Source organism: Acanthaster planci, linkage group LG04 (assembly GCF_054643075.1).
Source record: "Acanthaster planci isolate LZ-2023a linkage group LG04, COTS_SCS, whole genome shotgun sequence".
NCBI lineage: Eukaryota > Metazoa > Echinodermata > Asteroidea > Valvatida > Acanthasteridae > Acanthaster > Acanthaster planci.
In genome coordinates this window covers 17839710-17860790 of record NC_141780.1, presented here as the reverse complement: position 1 = coordinate 17860790, position 21081 = coordinate 17839710, and the positions used below count along the sequence as shown (strand labels likewise).

At 40.9% G+C, this 21081-nt stretch overlaps 1 protein-coding gene across 1 annotated transcript; it reads right to left on the bottom strand.

Moving 5' to 3' along the window:
• Positions 1–203: 203 nt before the first annotated feature.
• Positions 204–20474, bottom strand: LOC110987161 (uncharacterized). Its single transcript, XM_022249640.2, has 29 exons — positions 20195–20474; positions 19440–19515; positions 17856–17953; positions 16122–16567; positions 15141–15419; positions 14111–14341; positions 13494–13680; positions 12953–13072; positions 12336–12526; positions 11672–11914; positions 11086–11349; positions 10385–10885; positions 9693–9990; positions 9034–9236; positions 8501–8620; positions 7968–8189; positions 7572–7724; positions 6837–7143; positions 6294–6558; positions 5739–5910; positions 4943–5162; positions 4214–4389; positions 3651–3779; positions 3167–3347; positions 2848–2874; positions 2485–2563; positions 2078–2127; positions 1568–1828; positions 204–1347 (listed from the first exon to the last, which is right to left on the bottom strand). Exons 1-29 carry the CDS (start codon positions 20256–20258, stop codon positions 1250–1252), a joined length of 5661 nt encoding a protein of 1886 aa, XP_022105332.2. The 5' UTR covers positions 20259–20474; the 3' UTR covers positions 204–1249.
• Positions 20475–21081: the final 607 nt, after the last annotated feature.

The window sequence follows — 21081 nt, the reverse complement described above, 5'->3', positions numbered from 1 at the left end:
GTTCCCATCCGTATCAGCGAACGGCAATGTTTACATGAATCTAGCGTTACACAGGATGGTATGTATTATTTACAATGGCGGGGGGGGGGTTAATTCTGAACTTGGTCCTTCCTAAAGGCTTTGTAGCATATCACAGTTCTGCATTTAATAAACCTGTGCAAGTTACCTGTGAAACAAACCAAGGTAGAGCAAAGGCAATGGCCCCATTGTACATCTATTCATTGTTACAGTTTATTAGCAGTAACCTTTTCGTCACATTCCTAGAAGGCTTTGTAAAGTGTCACTCACAATTCTGGGCGCAGCTCGTACATACAGGCTTGAAACAAATTAATGTTTATTTAATTGAATATCATGAACATTATGTTAGTCTTTGGCACAATGTAAAGCATTAGTGTGGCACGTATACACTGTGAATAAACATTGTCATCAGTATTCTAGAATCTGGATGGCTTGTTCTTTTCAAATGCCCCAACATTCGCAGGCACAGGGAGAAGAAGTCCAACCGTACAAAGGACTGGAGCTTCGTGCTGGTTCCCGATCTCTCCACCGGAATGTGCGGAGGGAACCAGTCTCAGCCATTCAAAAATATCTATTCCTATATTCGTCGAGTGGTGTTATGGAGGACAGTGACTTCGATTGTAACAGCCAGTGGCCAATCCAGATTTATTTACATTGAGATCAGTAGTAAGAATCTAAGAAAAAAGAGTTTCACCGATGAGAAACAAAATCTAGCTAGTCATTTGTAAAAAAACAACTATTGTCTTTAATGCTGAAGGCAAGGATAAGCTAAATATTAAGGATCAACAGTCATTTTCCGTTACAATACATGATTTTATTTATATAAATTACAATGATAAAAAGGTTTTGGTCTATTTTATCAGAATATGAGCTACAAAACTATTTACTTTTGTACAGTACTTACATAAACTTTTGTTTATAATATATTTATCTCAACACGGTTGATGAGCTTCGTATATGGCTTATCAACGATCTATATTTCAGCTCACAATCCACAAAAAAGGTCTGAACACGTAATCAACTCTGTCTCTCCAACAGTAAATAATCGAGTTAAACTACAACATGTCAACCACATACTAACACGGAATATAACGGTTTTCTTTTGGCGTGTGTTTACTTGTCGTGGCATAAACTGATCTCCGCGGGATGCCTACTTCAGTTGCCTACGTACAGCAGAAAATCGTGCAATATTTGCTATTGGTCTATCACTTGCAGCACTCGCTGGTTCCCTTCACGGATAGCCCCAAGTACCCATGAGTTCCCAGTCACTTGATGCTGTTCCGTTATAGGTTATCATCACTTCCCGTCGAAACAGTCCCTCGGACGCGGCTGAAATGAAACAATCGTTTAGTGAATAATTCAACGCTAACCACTTCAGGTCTACGAGAACTTACTCAACCCCCTTTCACAAGAAACATTAAAGATTTAAACCGAAAAGGATAAGTGATGAAAAAAAATCTGCATAATCAAAACGAAATGGGCTGACTGACTGGAGTCGCACTGGATTGGTGAAGTGTTCATCATCAGGCCTTTGCACATTCTGTCTTACCTCCCCACTCAAAGAAGATGCTGCCCCCATCCGTTGCCATGACATAATCAGGCTCGTCCGAGATCTCAGTAAACGGGACCTTCATTGTCTCCAGCAGCTGACTGCTGTTTGACAGCTCCTGGTATCGCTCAGGCTCCATGCTGGACCACGTGACGCCGAGGTTGCCACTGCGCATGATCGCAAGTCTGTTCTGAGAGATCCCAAAGAGCTCCTTGGTTTCAGGCTCCAGCCCAATGACATTGGCGACATTGTTGTCCATGGCTAAAAATAAAGCCAGTTCATGATAAATACGTCAAAAACAACACTTATAAATTACAGGAGAAAAAGCACACTTAGAGAACTGCATTATCTGACTAAGTTTGTTTAAACTGACAAATCTCAGTTTAAGTTACCATGTACAGCATATTTCAAAGCAAATCTACATCAAGGCAACATGAGCACAGCTTTGAGTTGCTGCAGTACAGGGCTTCAGTTGTAATACATGTGACCTTATACGGAAATGGCCATTACCTTCCCATGTGGTTCCGTTGTCAAGTGAGTAGGAACATCTGGTTGGGCCGCTGCAATTAACATTGGAATAGGAAACAGTTGAATTAAGGCATACGCAACCGATACACTGTACCATATTGCTGGTAGCAGGTAAAACTGATTGTACTTCCATAAAGCTTTAAACTAGATAGAGATGGGGAATCCTTTGACTTGCAATGATGTAATTCGCCGACAACAATTTGTCCCCGGAAGGATCGTTGTTATACATCTAAGGCGTGGGAAGAGCAAATGCAGTGCAAAGATAATGTAGCGGTCCATCTCGTGAGGCACGTAGTGAAATAAATTTTTCAAAAATATGATTTAGAATAACGTCATTCCTTGATGATTCTGAGGTTTAGGATGGAAATGAAGATTTGTGAGAAACTCACTCGATATATTCAAGAATACAGACATAAACAGCTCCAGTCATTGGTTCGATGAGGAATCCACGTTCGTAGTAGGGATAGTCTAAAATAAACCAAAACACAGTTTATCGTTTCAATCCACGAATAAATAGGCGAGAGACAGACATTTGAGTAATCATGACAATCGAAACTACACGTACTTGCACTTGAGACCATTTCATTGCTTGTTCAGCGCTCTACCAATTCAAGATTCAGTCAACACTGTGGATTCACTGATTGATGATGCAGATACTTTGATGGAAAACCGAATTAGCTCGATTTCACAAATTCTTAAAGTGTGACCCCTTAGGGCCTATTCATGGAGAAAAATAATTATCCTATGCTTACCTGGGAATTTTGTTTTTGCACAGGCAGCTGCAGAAATACAATAGAAATAAAAAATTAGGAAAACAATAACGCCAAAGGATCAAAGATAAGAACACTCATTCATTATAACACAAAACTCGTTTAATTCCTTGCGCATATATGCATTAACATCAATCTATCCGAGACCACACTTGGATGATTAATGAGAAAATTCCTGGTAAAAATACTGTTTCAAGAAATGGCCGAATGGTTTGTTTCTACTAAGGTACCTGCCCCCAACTATGTACCTTGTGGGGTAACATTGACACGTGAATTAATGCCACTAGAGGGTCATTTTTACCATTTAGATCGATATCGGGCGTCCGTCTACATCCATACAGCTCAAACCTCATCACGGGATAGGTTGTGTTGACCGCGTGGTTCTGCGGCCGTATCCTGAAGTACTCTCCGTTGAACGGCGTGGGAATGAGGTTGAGCGACGAGGAATCATTCAGGGTCTCGTTGTAGTTATTTATAAATGTCTATCGAAAGTAGAAATGGAAATTTTATCTTCTCAAAACATCATCATTTAGCTGGTTATTATTGGGATTTGTAGAAAACTTATTGGTTGTAAATGCAGCAACTGCCGAGTTGTTGATTCGGTATCACGAATGCGCCACCTATTTGGCGAATGACATATGCCCTTGTAATAACCAAGTTATTCCATCATTAGCACGTGCACTTCGCCAGTATATCAAATAATACAATAAATGATACCAAGAAGAACCAAAAAACGTACAAGGAAAGTAGAGAGTTTTAGCAAGAATGACTTTATTGTCACGCACCTGATCATAGTCGAACCATACAATGCCATCTACGCTGTAGCTTAGTTGGTATGACATGACGCAGCTGCTATCATTAAAACCTTTCTGCATCCTCACACCGCTGAATCGATGAAGTCCGCCAAATCGTATCTGTGCAATCAATTGGTCTCTCATTAGACTGACAATTTTGTTTGCTTTTTATGCAGAGAGAAATACGGCAGAACATGTGGCCAGAAGATATTAGCTCAAACAATTACAATGTGACAAGATGCATTTTAAGCTAAGTTGCCTATACTTATCCCAAAGGCTGACTTTGATGCTGCCACACAGCAGTTTCTGCTAAAATTACACCGCAATGATCCCTAAGGTCTTACTCCAAATTGTATCATATTTACTAGCCCAACCAAATGGCAAAATTGGTCCTCAGAGATAAGTCATGTGATTATTGGCGTAGCTTTGCGTCGCCTTGAATTTAAATAGTTTAAAGTAAATCTACAAATGATATCCAAACATGTTGCCGACCCGTGACTAAAAGATCCCATGTGTGCTTTGCCATTAATCATGTCCCTGAGCACATGCCTCACCTCAAGATAGTCATTTCCCTGGTATGGTTTCATGTCTCGTATCGCTGGTGCCCAGCCAGATTCTGAATTCAGCCGAGCCATTTGCGGGGAGTAGGTTTCATTGAGGTAAGAGCTGGCTGTGATCTGGCAATCTCTGATGGCGTAGCTACTTTCAATTCCAAGCACGTCGAAGCATTCTGCCCCAAACAAACAAAATTAGGGGATGAATTTTAGGTTACTCTTCGTATAATTCCTGAACCACCGTAACTGTATACTCATCGAATCACAGATCGGAGCATCTTAACTTGCATCCGTACTTTTTTCCTCAATCCTAGAAAACTGGGATAGTATGAAAAGGACACAATGATATGACATACTTTGAGGAATTCTTCTACAATGGGTACAAGTTCATATACGAATACAGTTCGATTATGTGTTGAATTGTCTTCATTCTGCATATTCTTCAGCTAAATCTTAATGTCACTCAGCACAATTCTGTATGAAATGTGTTTCCAGTCAAAAAGAGTGTTTAATTGAGTTAAAACATGGCATAATGTTTTGGACGCCCGTGCAAAACTTGTATGGGCATCGTAAAAAACACCATTCACGTGCGTTGTTAATTTTGATTCACTCTGAATAACTGAAAGACCGTTAGTAAAAAAAAAAAAACCAAAAGACTCGTAAGAACCCCACCTTAAACAGGTAGCGATATAGCTTGATATTTTAAAGAAGCAATGCAAGAGATCTTACGCTCAGTTCTGAAGGACAAATCGAGGATTAGCGTCTCTGTCTTAAAGACTTCCCCAAGGACAATGTTGCCGTCCCCGTCTGTTCCATCACGCTTGTAGTAGACGATCTCAAGTGGTATGGTAGTATTGACAAAGTTCATATCGATCGGCAGATATCGATTAGGATCCATGGAGATATTGAACCACAAAGTAAAAGTATCGGTGAAGAACATCTCGGCGAACTAGCGAAACAAACACATGAACACATTGTACATGTATAGAAAATGCAAAAGGACAGGTGTTAATTTGTCATTAGCAGATAACTGATTGTTGAAATCAATATCCTACAGTGAGTTATACTGTACGATTGTTGTTCCTCAATATTATTTACAAGATGTATCAAGACGTAGACAGCTAAACCCTTGGTATCTCTCATTCCCTCTAATTCCTTTTTTGTAAAAATCACATCGCGAAGGTTAATACTACAGACAGAAAAGGTGAAAACGTTAACATTGCAATGTAAGATTATATCGGGGCACTTTCAGTGGGTAACGAAGATATAAGACAATTAAATCAAAGGTAGGCCTGTATACAATTACAGACTGGCATGGAGATCTGGGATGTTCAGAATTGGCATTATCTCGCCCCAACACCCAGGCTTGGATTTTGATAGATCTTGAAGCTGAATGATAACGCACAGGAATAGGTGAACCGGGCGTGCAAATGAACTCCTTCCATGGCTGATCGCTGTAACCCTATACACCGCCTCTCAAAAGTATAACAAGACAGAGGAAAGACTACTGCCTTGGAATACTTACATGGAATTTCACACCTGCGTCCGACGTCTTAACGCAAAGAGGGGGCCCCTCAATTTCGACGTCTGGATCAATCTCTAAGTAATAAGGCAACATCAGGTATATCACCACGCCGTAGGCGTGGCTAGTGGAATAATTGGTATGGTAAATGGAGAACTCGGTGAGAAGCAGGTCTCTGAAAGAGTAAAGATATAGGAATTTATGGGTGGCAATGCAGGAAACTGATATTAACACAGAACGAAATACTGTCAAACTGTAATTGGAGACTATCCTAGCAAGCACACAGCAAAAATGGAAAAAAAATCTGTTTCTGGAAATCATTCGAAAGTGCCGGTCTTTATACGATATTATATGATAGGCTAACGGAAGTATGCGAGAAAGACTGTATAATTCGAAGAGAACTCATAGACAAACGTAGTAAACGCCAAGAAAAATCTATCACGTCTCAGTGTTTAGAATTCAATTTTGAATCGTTACTCATATCCGTTTAGTATAACACTGCAATTTTTCCAAATTTTCCTCACAACTGAGAATTTGACGTGTCAGTGAAATCCTTACCCTTGTTGTGTCACCATGGGATCGTACTCAGGCATGGTGATGTTAAATTCCACCTCGGGCCTCTCGTCACCGAGAATGGACACGCCCACCGTCTCGCTGAAAGCCGTCTGGCGGCCCAGGCTGTAATCAAAGGCGATATCGAAGACGACCTCAGCCCCGTCAGAGAGGTCAGGGTGGTCCGCAAGTTGCACCTCGAAAGAGATAAGAATCTCGTCGTCCTCTTGGATTGCGTACTCGGGATTGTATTGGTAGTAGTGTGTGGTTCCTGGTATAAAACAAAACGGCATTGAAATAACACAATATTACCTCATGTGCACTGCAGTTGAAAAAGTGCGATGTTTATGAACTCTTCTGTGAGACAGGATTGTACTGGCAATAATGAGTGATTCCGGATAACAAACTAGATACTTATTCCGTGCAAACTTAACCCCTATATAACACCAGCGGCACATCCCAGTCAGGCAGTAAATCACAACCCAGAAATAGACAGTGGATATTTGTAACTCATTTTCACTGATAACCGAGTCCTGTGAAAATGATTACCATGGTTAGTAATTATTCCTAAATCCACGAATGCCGTGTCGTTCTGACTGGTCGAGTGTGTCGAGTTGTAGACTGGCTCCAGCTCGTACAGATGGTGGCAGGCGTAGTTGACGCCAACCCGCACGAGCTGCATGTCGCTGACGGTGAGGAAAGCCTCGTCCCCAGCCGTCGGCATGGTGATGTTGACGGTCATTGGGGTGCTCATGACTGGGGTGGTGATCTTCAGGTAGTAGGTTTCCCTGGAGCCGATCGTCATCACAACGTCATCCCGTGGCCGGTAGATTTGGAATGTCGGCTGCGGACTCGTCTAATCGAGTAAACAATAAATAATGAGGTTGGTTTGCGTACAATAATGTCTTCCAAATTGGTTCACATGATTGCCTCTCAGACGTTTTCCCTTGTTTCGTTCTTATAGAGTGTCTCAACCCTGGCCTTGCCTCGTACGATGTGTGAAAAGTATCAATGTAATCAGAGGACTTAAAATAGGAAGGGGAAAAGGCCGTATGTAGACACAATGGTATTCTCACTGTTATACCACGTCTACAAATGGAGTTTTGCATATGCAGCTGTTGATGGATCTTGGTATGCAATTGAAAAATATATCATTACACAAAACGCATACTTCGACCATGTACTTATTAATCACAATCACAAAGTAAACCGTTGATCTTAAAGCGCGTTTTTCTGAAATAAGTTTAGCGATCGTGAAGGCTGGAGTTGGTCGCGAAGACAAACCTCCGAGTAAATGTTGTCCTGAGTGGCGTTGAACGAGGCTCGCAGGTAATACTCATTGTGTTCGTTTAGCTTCAAGACCGCACCCAACCACAGCTGGTCATTCTCCATCACCGTGTCATTGTTCTCAAGCTGGACAACGACTTGAACTCTGACCTAATTTGCATAATTCGATAAAAGCAAGTACATTCAAGAAACTCGGTATATTTCTGTCGTTAAGTTCTTTTCAATACATTACGAGTAGGCCTATCTGGCTATGAAAATCCACCATTTGCCCAATTATGATATACGTATTTCGCATACGAATATCTTATGGAGATTTAAGTAATTGCACTGTTAGTTTTAATCATTTTTGTCTCAGATAAGAGGTAGGACAAAATGTTGTGTTTGCTAGTCTACCTTGTTGAGTTCAGACGCAACTATTGATCCATGAGGATTCATATTAGCGACTGTGCCGACGTCTATAAAGGCTGTATCAATGTGGTCATCGTTGTTGGTGGAGTTGTAAATCGTCGTTAGGAACGTGCCATTGACGCATGGCACATTCCAGCCAGATTGAATCAATCTAGCCTCGCATACAGTAGTCCTGTAAGGGTCAACTCGATCACCGAAAAACCGGACCTTGAATAGAAAAGGAGCAAATCATTAAAACCGAAGTCTGAATACTGATTTTTCAGCTTATTGGATAAATAAATTTTGTTTTATCCTCTGTAATACGCAATGGAACAAAATGACTATGCCAGCAGCCTTCATTAGACTGTTATAAATCTTCCAAATCGTTTCAAAGTAAACCGTTTACGTCATGCCTAATATATAATACCTTTATAAGTCTTGAGATGCTTTTTAAATTTGAACAGAATATAATAACTGCAGTATGATTTATCTCACGACAACATCGATCTGAATACCACTTTTTAGCGGATAGAGATTACCTGATAATCTGAAATCGATCCATACGGCACAAAGAAATCCAAGTTGTAGACCACGCCTCCGCCAATGGTGACCAGAGGCTCAGCATTCAACTTAGTAAATTTAACGACGGGAATCTCCGTCTGTTGAAGCAAAGGAAAAGTGAGAGATGTGAGCGGGAGAACTCTATAAATACTAAAACATTAAGTTGTAATTTACGGAAAGCTTAGGTTTGTCAAATATCAAAAAGTATACAGCATACAAATTTTCAAATGTCTTTGAGATAACTGCTCCATGCAGTCAAGTTCGAGCTTTTTTCGCTTCATAACAAAACTGTGCTTTCTCTGATGCTTCTTATAGTTTTATTCATTTGACTTCAGATTGATCCATGACAACTCTTAGCTCTCTGGTGAAAAGGTTTAGTCCTATTACAGCTGTGGCATATATTAGCTTGTATTCATGCAGCAATGGAGAATAATCCTCTCCAATATTTAGCCCAAAATCAATTTGCTTCAAAAAGGCTGTGAGGTGTGAAAAAGAAAGAAAATCCACTTACAAAATTGGTGAAAGCTGGTTTGACATCAACATGAACCTGCTTGGGCACCGTGTATAGCTCTGTATCGCCTGCCTTGACTGTCACCTCAAATTCTTGAACTTCTGGCTCCGTTAAATTGTCTGGAGGTACGGCCACATCTTCTAGCTTTACAACTACCTGGGCTACCATCTTATTGTCATCGGCATCGGAGAGAGGCTTTGTGCCTGCAGAATCAGGAAGTTAGAAGTGTCAGAATTAAACATGTTCAAAAGCCTTGCATCGACTTAGTTTGTCTAAATGAACGAAAAACCTACTTTCTGTTTTTGGTATACCCGAGAAAAGGAAAAACAAATTACAGCATGAATATACCGCCCCCTTTTCATCTTTCCGTATAAAAATTAGTCCCCTTTCTCTTTGTTATCCCTCGATTTGTTGAGTATGATTTCAATTTTATTGAACACGATTATAAAATTTAGTTCACAAATTTAAAAATATTAAGAAAATATATATAATGTGTCATATGACGACTCGAGGAAAAGGGTATAATTCAGTTGTAATTTTTCTAACCAGTAAGTACGTCAAACGTGTCCATTTTGTAAGTTGTAATAAACAAAGATTGAAAGATGAAAGATAGTTCGATTTGCGGAGCAAATTCCTCTGGCCCAATCGACTTCACCTACCAATATTTTTCACGGGACCGATATCCAGCACAGCCCTGTCCCGATGTCCATCTTCCTCGTACGATAAATACTGCACGGGTCGCTCGGTCTCAAAGCAGGGCAGGTTGCGGCCGGCAGACACCATGTGAGAGCGGCAAACGCTGAGACTGTTGTTGGTGCTCGCCACGTCCAGCCAGTAAGTGCCGGCCGAATTGGGTGGCGTGAGTACGGAGAGGTAGTAGACGGCGATACCACCCGCCCGTAAGAAGCTGCTTTGACTCGGTCCGAGGGTCAGGGCAAACTGCGGTGCATCATCATCCTATAGAAATTAAAGCGCAGTACACGCATGACAATTTCTGGACTTCGATTATTTTTATCGAAAGTTGTCTTTTCTTGAACGTTTTTTGATATTATAAGGGATTGGTGATTGTAAGGGGAATGAGTGTGTTAATTTCACTGCTAGAAACACGGTATATTTAAAACTTTTCCACTGTTGTTTGTGATTCGCTGGATGTTAAGCATAAATTGCTAATAAATAAAAAAAATGATGAAAGTAATTACTTGTATTGTAAACATGAATGCGAAGCTTTCATAAAATTCTCTAAGAAGCATTAATATCGTTTTTACCATTTGTAGCTGTGAATGGAAAGTACTATTTTAGTGAGAAAAATTGGTCAAACTATTTTCAATATAACGCAAGTACAAGTTCCTACCTTCCGGAATTCTGGTCGATCAAAATTGATAATGTAGTCCATGGAACCATGCCAAGTCCCGCTCGGACCGTAGATGGCTTCCACTGACAACGTAACATTCTCTCCTTGAACCAACTCTATGTGATCCAGCCAGTGAAGAGCGACCTCCACCACAAAGACACCGTCATCCGGGTCCTTCTGCATGCCCATCTCCAGGCTGTTGGTCACCACGCCCAGGTCCACCAGGTACTCGTATGCGACGCCGTCCGCCGTTGAGATGTTGGTGACGACGGTCTTGTCCATGCTGTGGCAGTAGAAGTCGGACCCGATTTTGACGACCTCGACGCGGCAGATGCTGAACAGTGGCCGGCGGTCAGTCGTTCCTCTCCCGGCACTGATGTTGAGGAGGACAGGGGTGTAGGTTGTCTCAGGCGGGATTGTTACGGTGATGTTCAGGGAAACAGCCGAGTTATTGTAGAGATAGTAATCTTTACCACGGTTTCGAATCTTGAATTTTGGTATCTGTGGTCGAAATGTGGCAAAGAAGTGATTATCAATTTCAAATTAAAGGTGTTATTCTTACTGATGTAACAAATGACGCCATCACGTGTATTTGTGCTAAACAGGCAAATTATTCTGAAGGAAATGCAGATTAGGATATTTCTTTTCAAAAGATAAGTACCATGAAAGATCGAAAAGACAACTATATAATTATGGCTTACCTTGTCGTTGTCTGAATATTCATGATGTTGATAATCAACGGCTGTGATTTGTGCTTTGGATACCCAGAGTATATCCTTGTCAGCCATTTCGTAGCGAATGCCAGCTGTTACTTCAAACTCAGTTCCATTTGAGACGTCAGGGTGACTAGCCATTAGCTCAGCGGATATTAATACTTTTAGCTTACTGTCATCAGTCTGGTGTCGGCGGCCAAGGTTTGTGATGCCTCCAAAGTTAAATTGTACGTAATCTGCGTTCTGTCCGTCCTGTAGTTGTGATAGTGAACCCATGGATAAATATGAGACACAGAAAGTCCACATTTTCAGTGCTAAGAGGACAAATTCAATATTTGAAATTTTACTGAATAGTTGTTTGCACAGTTTCTCGTACAATACTTGACGGGACATTTAAGGTTGTGACTTTAAACGATACGATTATGTGCACAACTGGAAGAATTAAAAACTGAAAAATGCTCATTAGCGTCGATGAAGTTGTTTTGGGAACTAATTGGGTCGTAGTACTCAACCTTGCTGAATAAAAATTCCTCTTGCAACCACAAACTAACAAAGCAGGCAAACGAACACAAACCTCTCGTTTGAATTCCGGTGTCATGCTTTGCATGCACGGTAGATTGTACCCGACGTAGACCACCTCCGCCCGGCAGATGGACAGTACTGCCCCGTTGGAAGCTGTGTAAGGCATGGACAGGTCAACAATGAACACGGAAGTGATGTTCTCCGGAATGTCGATGCTCACTACGAAGCCGACAGTGCCCCCGATGGTGACGGCGTATCCATCGACAGCGTAGAACTCGATGACAGGATCGACGGTCTGTGGGATACAAAACGCAAGGGGGTATATTTGGCTTGAAGGTTTCTATTTGGGTCAAGTAAGTCGATCCATTTTGCCATTACAAGTAGGCCTACTGGCATTAGATGGAAGAGACTTGGCCACTATTAAATGAGCCTTGTACAGGTACATATTTGTTCTTCTCGTACACAATTCAAAGTGTTGACTCTCGTACTTAGTTCAAACTGTCTGCTCGTACATAATTCAGACTCTTGACTGAATTTCACATCTAGCCCTCAGACTTCAAAGTGTGCGAATTTGCTTATGTGAATCAACCAACGAATCACAAGCCACTCAGCAGTTGCGACACCGCAGTAAATCTTGGAGAGTTGTGATGTTGTTGCAAATCTCTGATGCGCGCTCTCATGCAAATGACTTTGAATTATTCATAAGGTGTACTTACCATAGTCGGTGCTGGCGTTGTGAGTGCTGTGATGGCCTGCTGGTTGGAATATATTTTAGAGCCATCTACCGTGATGGTTACGCCCAGCCAATACTTCTCTCCGTCCACAATGTTAGAACTGTTGGTGATGTACACCACAGCTTCCGTGGAAATTCTATTCTCATCGTCGCTATTGTTGCCTGCACGCAAACCTTTAAAATGTATCGTGAATAACAGCGAGAAATTACCCCCCTTCCTCGGCAAGAAATATGAACATAAATCCCCAGATTTGAATAGACGTCAAGGAGCATTAAGTGACGCATTTAATGAAAGGTTCGAAATGTTATAAAGTTTCTATTCTCAAACCTGTATAGATAAGCTAAACACACCTCAATAATGAGCCAGTTCGGTATATCAATTTTAAAAAACAAAGGTCATTCGGGAACAAATCGGTTACGCGTCTGCGCACGGCTGCGCTGACAGGGCAGATGTTGCACACGCATCCGAATGACTGCGCTTCATTTGGGGTATGCGCTGTTGGAATACCGAACTGGCACATCCTGCATCCCCACTCATTACATGGACCTGTGACTCTCTCACAATTTGAACACCATAAGAACATAATCATCAAAGCATACCCGTGTTGACAATCTCGCCGAAGTCCAACCTCGCCAAGACGGTTGCATTGTCGAATGTGGCGTTGTCATAAACTGATGAAAACCGAGGCAGTTCATTCGGCATACAGCCGTAGTTATCACCTGTAAAAAGAAGAAAGAAGACAGATATAAGCAAGACCGAAAGAATCAGATACATCAAACAATGTTTTTCCTTTTTTAATACATAATCCTTTTAACCAGTGGATATATTTAGTAGTCAGTAAAGGATTTTCAAAGAAATTACTACGACACACTGGATTGGATACAATTTGTAAATTTCCCATTGCAGACAGTAAACATTACGAATTCAAGTCTATTTTTCTGAGTTGAAATCCTCTTGGTTTTGGCGATGACAACGATTTCACTATTTGGGCTTTGTTTTATTATTACTCTTTTTGTTTTTCTGTTTACCCGACCGTAAGTGCTAACAACAGAAGCAAAGAAACGAAAGATTAATTAAACATTTATTCCACAGCTGCTCAGTATTTTTTGCAAGCTTCTTCGCTGAACCACATCACCCTACCTTTTCCGGTAAGTTGGAATTCGCAGATCTTCATGACAGGATTGCCCGAATCATAATGCTCGGCAACAATATCCAGGTAGAAGTCCGTGACGTAATTCTTCAGTACAAGGTCGAAATGAAAGATGGCGGAACTCTGGGTCGTCATCTCATCTGGGCCAGAGATGGTGAGAACTGGGGAACTCGTTGACTGAAAAAACGAAGCAATCAGGGAGTAATCAGATGAACCATCCCGTATTTTACCTAATTATCTGTAGTTCTTTTTATACCGTGAACATACATTAGTTTGTTTTCTTACGCGCCAATGAAGCCATTCCGGATCTTAATTTTGGACTTTTAATGGAGATGCTGATTAGGGCTACGTCCGAATGTTGTGGCTTCGACTGAAAATGCGAGGCTAAGTTTTGGGGGCTACCTTTTTGGAGCAGGGAGGAAAACGAAACATAATACCCAACAAAAAAAAAAGACGGTAGGTGAGAAACCTTCACCTTCTAATTTCATTAATTCTCTGCTCTGTCGAGTAGGCCTTTTTTCACATGACACTTAATGATTCCGCTAAAATCATTATACAAAAAGATATCAGATCCCGATTTCCTTATAGGCTAAAAGCTATCATTTACCCAATCGTTTGTATCATTGACGGGAGAGAATGCTGTCCCGCCGGACCAGACATTCGATAGGCCTGCACCGTAGGATACAGCCGCCGACACCATGTAGCTTTCCCCATACTCTGTGGCGTTATTGAGCTGGAGAATAACGTTGAAATCCAAGTGGATCTTGTTGGGAACATCGTCGGCCGTGTTGGAACCGGTGTTTACGACCGAGCCCAAGTCAAGCACGACGCGGTCATACTGCAAACCAGAATGACCCCAAAAATAATAATAAATAAAAAGAAAAGTTACTTCCTTTGCTAACATGGGTCCAGTTTAATATCTTTAAACCTCGAATTTAAAAATTCATTAATATAAGTAGCAGCTTCGTATTCATCGATGCAAAGTGACACTCTTGCGAATTTGAAAAAATATTGACGACGAGAAATTTGTAAGACACAAAGGAATTCGTGGGAGTGAAACACATGTACAGGGCGCTTTGAGCATAGACAGAAATTGTCATTTTACACGATCGGTAAAATACGCATATACATACCTATATGCTTTTGTACCCCCTAAAAATGTAAGTTTGATCACAGAAATGTGGACGATTTTTTTCTGAATTGGGGGAAAAGACAAAACAAAATGAGATTTTTTCAAGTCTTTCGAGAAAGGCAATCATCCCGGCCGATGCAATGTACTGCGTACCATTCACCGCAGTTGTGAAATGAAGTGAATGAGTTGTGAATGAAATGGGTCATTCCGGGAGGTCAGGGCACAATTTGAGACGGTGTCAATTGTTACATGGGTTCCGTAAAAATGAACTGTTATTTCCCTACATATGGATTCCAAAGTGACATTGCTATACTCTTGCCAGGCTGAATACAAAGGTGTGTTTTATTTTCTCAGCGTAAATGACCTACTTTACAGGTCATGACAGGTGGTAAAAGTTTTGGATGTAACAAGGACACTGCCTCAAACTGTGCCCCAACCTCATAGAATGACCCTGCTCCATAATACAAATATTACAGCCAGGTATAATTAAATCCTGCCAACTCACCCTGAAGTCCCCTGCATGGGAGTAATACTCTGGCCTTATGCTGCTGCTGTCAAACGATGGGTAGTTATTTCCAACGTGAGTGAACTGTGGATCACATAGGACTAGGATGGCGCTGGACTCGTACGGCGTTAGCAACTCTACCTTCATAGTCGTCGTCTGGACCGGCAGCCAGATGACTAGACGGAGCGGTACTTTCTCCCCGATCTTGATATCCGTGACATCGGTGTAGGGTGAGAGTTTCTCCAGGGTAAAGGTTTCTGAAGTTGGAACGCCACTCGTCTACCAAAGACAGATTAATGCCAATGAACTTTTCTGTTACGTTTCTTATTGCTGTTTTAATTTACACACATTGCCCTGTGGTTGTTTCTTTTCTGACATTACTTTTAGATTTGGATTTCGATTTTATAGTTATGTTTCATTTCTGCCATTTCTATTCAATTACTTTTTCTATTCAATAATCATCATCATCTCAGTTTTTATTTTCATTTAATTTGACTATTGTTCTTCTTTTATTTGTTACATTTTAACTTGAACGTAAATGTTATATTTATCAGGAGGGTTTCAGAACAGCAGTTGTCATTTTGAAGGAATCCGGAAAAATGAACCCTGTAATAATAACAACGAAAGATGTTTAATTCTAGATGCAATAATCTATATCTAACTGTAACAGGAATAACTTTGTGATTGGTGGAAAAATTAGAGTTTAAAAAAACCCGCCAATACCATTTTGTACAACTTATGAAAGTAAAGACGTTGAAAAGTGTAAGCGTTTCAGGTTGTTGATCACTCGGACGTCCAGATTTTAAGAACTTGTTCCCGAACGGCTTCAGTAATTGCAGTTACAAGATAAAAGTAATGTTTCTGCAGAAAAAAAATCATAGTTACATAGGCCTAAAGTTACATCAAAACTACTGACAGAAAAAGATTGTGTTGATATGTTTCGACACCTTAAGAGGAGAGCCTGACATGGCCAATGCTTACCGATCGTCTTCTCCTTGAATGTGCGGCTGCGGTTTCAACTTTCTCCGTCGAGGAGGAGGTCACCAGTACCACCATGGTTGGACTTGCGTTATCACTTGATTCATCCGCCGGATGATCTAACCTCCTCCTCACTCGTGTGCGATGTACTGGGTTCTTAGCTGAAATTATCAGTTTGAACTCTGCATCTTGTGAAAGACCTTTCAACGCTTGTGTACGAGTCAGTCGAATCTCCCCGCTCCTGGGATCGATCATGAATAATGAGTCTTCATTCCCCTCCTCGATGGAGTATAGAATATTCGCACACGGGCAGCTATCCAAATAAGAACACTCTTCTGCATCTGGGTCATCCGCCCCAACTTTAACAATGACGTCATCGCTGTAAGTGTCTTTGATATCAACGTCAACTGTAACCGTCTGTTGCTGGAATACTGGCACGTGTGAGTTTTCTGTAAAACAGTGGCAAGTATAAATGTATAAATATGTATCAAATGAAGCAAATGCACGATATTTGAGGTCCACAATTACAAAGACTGTAATGTATTAATCCACGGAGAGTCACATAAATCTGGTATCAGAAAATAAGAAACTAGTTTCAGCATCTTCATGGATTTCACGATTTTGCTCAGGAAACTATTTAAAGCACTACCCTTATACACTATGAAAAGATTAAAATAACAATAACAGTACTAAATGGAAGGTTATCCAAAAACTAGATTTTTTTTCTTCCAAGTAGCTCACGTTTTAATGTCAGCGTTTTCTGCTTTCTTTAATATAGCACACGCTACCTTTTCTCTCGATTTCGTGGCTGTGTGTCGTTTGTTTTGTAAACTACCATTGCAAGATATTACTCCGCCGTTAAAAATCAATTTACAAATTAATTATTCATTGCTTCAAATAGTCCACTCTATTTTGGTTGGCTGGGCGGTGTTTGCAGGATGGACACGGATCAATGGCAGAACTAGGGACGTGCAGTTTCATAATCTTTTACCAAACAGAAACCTTTGCAAGGACGTCGACAACACTGTAACAAACGAAGTTAACTTAAAGGTCCTCGAGTCACCGACGGATACCTCGAGAGGGGGAAAACTGGGCCAATACCCTCCCCCTACGCACAAGATAAGAGGTACTTGTGATGTTCGAGTGTTTTAAAGACAAGGAAGGGAGAACGATCTTTTGGTACCATTGCATTTCCTTTCACATTTATGACCTGCTCTAAACAAAATGAGTCCCATGATGCCAGCGCCACTTCAGAGTTAAAGGCCTTTGAAAGAATTTTGCACGGTATTTAAGCAATACGAATCCTCAACACAATATTCATTTCATTATACTGAACTGAGTGGCACGTCAAAACAAAGAGCTCTCTTTCTTCAAACATTACAAAGTGGAACTCAAGAGTGGCTCTGATGACTTGTGACTCATTTTTACAGAGCGGGTCATATTTATCCCGAAAGTTTGTAACTTACCCCCAAACTGAGTCTCAAACCCCAGGTCATAAAGATTTCATGACGAAAATGTATACCCCCCCAAAAAAGACAGAAAGCTAAGCCGTTAAAAAAATTGTTATGGATTTGCCCCTTGCCTTGATGCAACTGAGCTTTGCCACTACAAAAATGTAATTAAAACAAATATCTTATCAGACTATCGGCCGAGAGCGATGTTAATTTTCTGCTTGTAGGAGAGGTGTTCAGAAATGTAGAACTTCTCTAATCTCCAAGAAGAAACACGGTAACTTACGTAGGATATCACATCTATCTCCCGTCCAACAAGGAGCACAGACACACTCCCCAGTGTGGTTAGAGCAAACACCATGGTAACACTCTGTCTCTACATATCTGACAAAGGAAAGGGGTGAAAGGGAAATAGAATAGGTGTTAGGCTATGTACTTCCGACAATGGTTGGCAATTTCGAGTCCAATTTTTAGTCTATAGAAGCCGCAACACGCGATTTTTACGACAAGATCACCCTCCAGATTTTAACAACAAACCAGTGGAGTTTAGCACGCAGATGTCTCTTCAGGGTTGTATTTTTAAGGAACATTCAGTGTTACTCAATTTATAAAGCAAAAAGAAAAAAAGAGAAAATACAGAAGATTCAAGTATCATGTCATGAATAAAAATACCCCTATCAACAATTGTTTCGTTTGTGTCTAGTCGGATGAAAAATGTCAGTAGGCCATCGGTAAAAATTTCTATAAAATAAATGCAGTGCACGTATACATTTAAAAACTACGGTGACAAAAGAACAAGCAAAAAATGATTTTCATGACACTGCGTAACCATGGGCGGAGATGCTTGGAGATATGGGGGGGGGAATTCCCCCACTTTTTGACCGGGGGGATTACCAATACAATCATCCCCACCCCCATTTTCAAATCACTGACAGTGTCTATATGCGCATCCTTATCTTGCATGCACCACCGTACTCCGCATTTGCTAGTGTCACGATCTCACCTGGGATAGAGGCGGAGCTCAGCTTTCAGAGATCATCCCCTTATATGTGACAAGAAATCTTCGCCCATATGTGTAACTGTATTCGAATTACTGGCTTAAAAATAAAGGTTTACGAATGTGACACTATGACTTCCTTGAGGTTATTTTGACTGTGAAAAGACGAAGTTTAGGGAACACGTGTAGCAGCCCAAGAAAAAGTTGAAATCTCATTCGACGATACCCTTTAACATCCTCAATAGGCCTACACGTAAATGCTCGATCACAACTGCAGACATCGATCGAGTTGTGTCTTTGTCGTCGACGCGTCATATCAAACTATGTAAGAGATCGATACCTTGGGAGGCTGGCGCTTTTGTTGCACAACTGTTCGAAGAGCTATAACTGCACCCTGACCAAAAATCGATACTTTACCCTCCATTTTTGTGCCACACTAACACATATTTAACTAGTTCTTTCAAATTTGTAAAAGTGTTTATTATTAACCACTATTTTATTTCTATTTTCCAAAACTGCTCATACATTTGAGGAAATACAGCGTCATGATGATGACGCCACAACTTGTGAACGAGGCTGTCTAAACTGTGAAGAGACGAACCTGATGAGAGTTCGATCCTGAGTTGGGCGTGATTGACAATTCCTTTGCCAATATTTGAATCGCACTGTAACATTTCATGTCTCCTGTTAGCGGTCACTTTATCGCCACGTGGTCTTTGCGTGAGACACAAACGAACATCGTTGCTAGGCTTTTAATTTGGTATGTTTTTAGAGTGTATCTGTTATTGTGTTGTTCGTGTTTGCTGTTTTTTTGCAGTTGTTCTGTTTGTGTTTTGGCAACTATCCACGAATGCCACCGAAATCTTATAATACCTTTCACAGATCCCCAAATCACACTCTGACTTCGCTTTTCGTCTGCAAATCGATGGCTTATGCCGGATGTCTTCATCTACAAGTTGAAAATAAAAGCGAATGAAAACTATGGTAAGTCATGGATACAGATTTTGTGAAAAAAAGTCTGATGCCATGAAGTTGAATAAATCCTCCCAATACTATATTCATCTGCAGACTACGAAATGTCAATCAGCTCAGAAACGTGATCAGTCTTGAAACGTGTATTCAAACTACCTCCGTCTTAACTGTAGCTTTTACTCATGCGTAAGACGCACGACGTTTTAAAACACAGTTCTTAGTTCTGCAAAAATTGAAAAGCTGCAATGATCCTCGAGTGACTTTTCTGACCAAGTGTAGGCAGCAAAAATACACAGATAAACAATGAATGAAAGCCTCTAGAGCTTACTACTACCAAAATCAAATAGTTTATCCTACTTACCACAATTAAAATAAGAGATTAAAAACAACTTCAAACTCTTCTTAGGCAATTAACCCCAAATAGATGTCTACAAATATTTTTCTCAAACAAAATTTTCACAGAAACTCGGATATCGGATAGACAAACTATTATATAAACTATTATAATGGCGATTGAAGACAATATTTTGCAGCTTTTCTAGAACTTAGAATGAGCGTTTTTGACTAAGCGTCTTCTCTCACGAAAGTTCAAAAATTGTTCGGAAGTAAGACGACACAGCTTCTTTACGTCACACTGACGTAGAGACTAAACTTACCAAATAATGCCGATGCTCCTATGGCGAATAGGCAGAGCATCATCGCCTGGCTGTACCAAGACATCCTTGTAATCCTAGCTTACTGATGAATTTCGAAAAGCAAAGAGCCGATAAATATCCATCTCAAGAACAGTGCAGATACACCTGAAAATTCCCCGTCCGGAAATCACGCAGGGAGTCGAAACCTCGCGTTTTTAAAGTCGGCTAGATTTCCATGGGAACGCGACAGTGGTTTTGCGAGCGGTATTCTTTCGGCGGGTGCGCAGTGTGACTGATCGGCTCTGGGAAGCGGGGCAGATGCACCAGCAGGCCCCACTGTCCGGGAGTGCGCAGATGGATCGATACTTTACCTATCGCAAATACTGCTCAGGAAAAAACCTTTGTTGCAAAAGAAACTGCGCATTCAACAAGGCGACGGAGTTTAGCCGCACTAGTACAACACCGGTGACTGTTTCATTAGACTATCTTATCGAACGGATACCAACCACTTATAATGTACTCTTGTCTCCAGAAAGCACGGATCCCTCGTCCAGGTGACAGACTACTATCTAAGCAACAATACTGTACTCGTCAGTGACTTTAGGGTCCTAGACAATGGTTCCCAAAAAGGTCATAAAAGTGAAATATCCGATCATGTAACAGCCGCCGGGCTACGTTGTAGTCAATGGCAATGTGAGGTTACTTCATATTAAATCTTCATAGTTTCAAATCAATTTCAGCCCATGGTTGTAATTCATTCATTAAAAAATGATCGCTTTCCAATATTGCAAATCTACTAAAATATTAAAGAGACTTGAGCGTTTATCAATAGCCCTAAATTTATTTTCAACTGTGACTTGCACTGACAAAAGTAGCGCCTCTTGCACGAAGGGAAATTCGGCCATTTT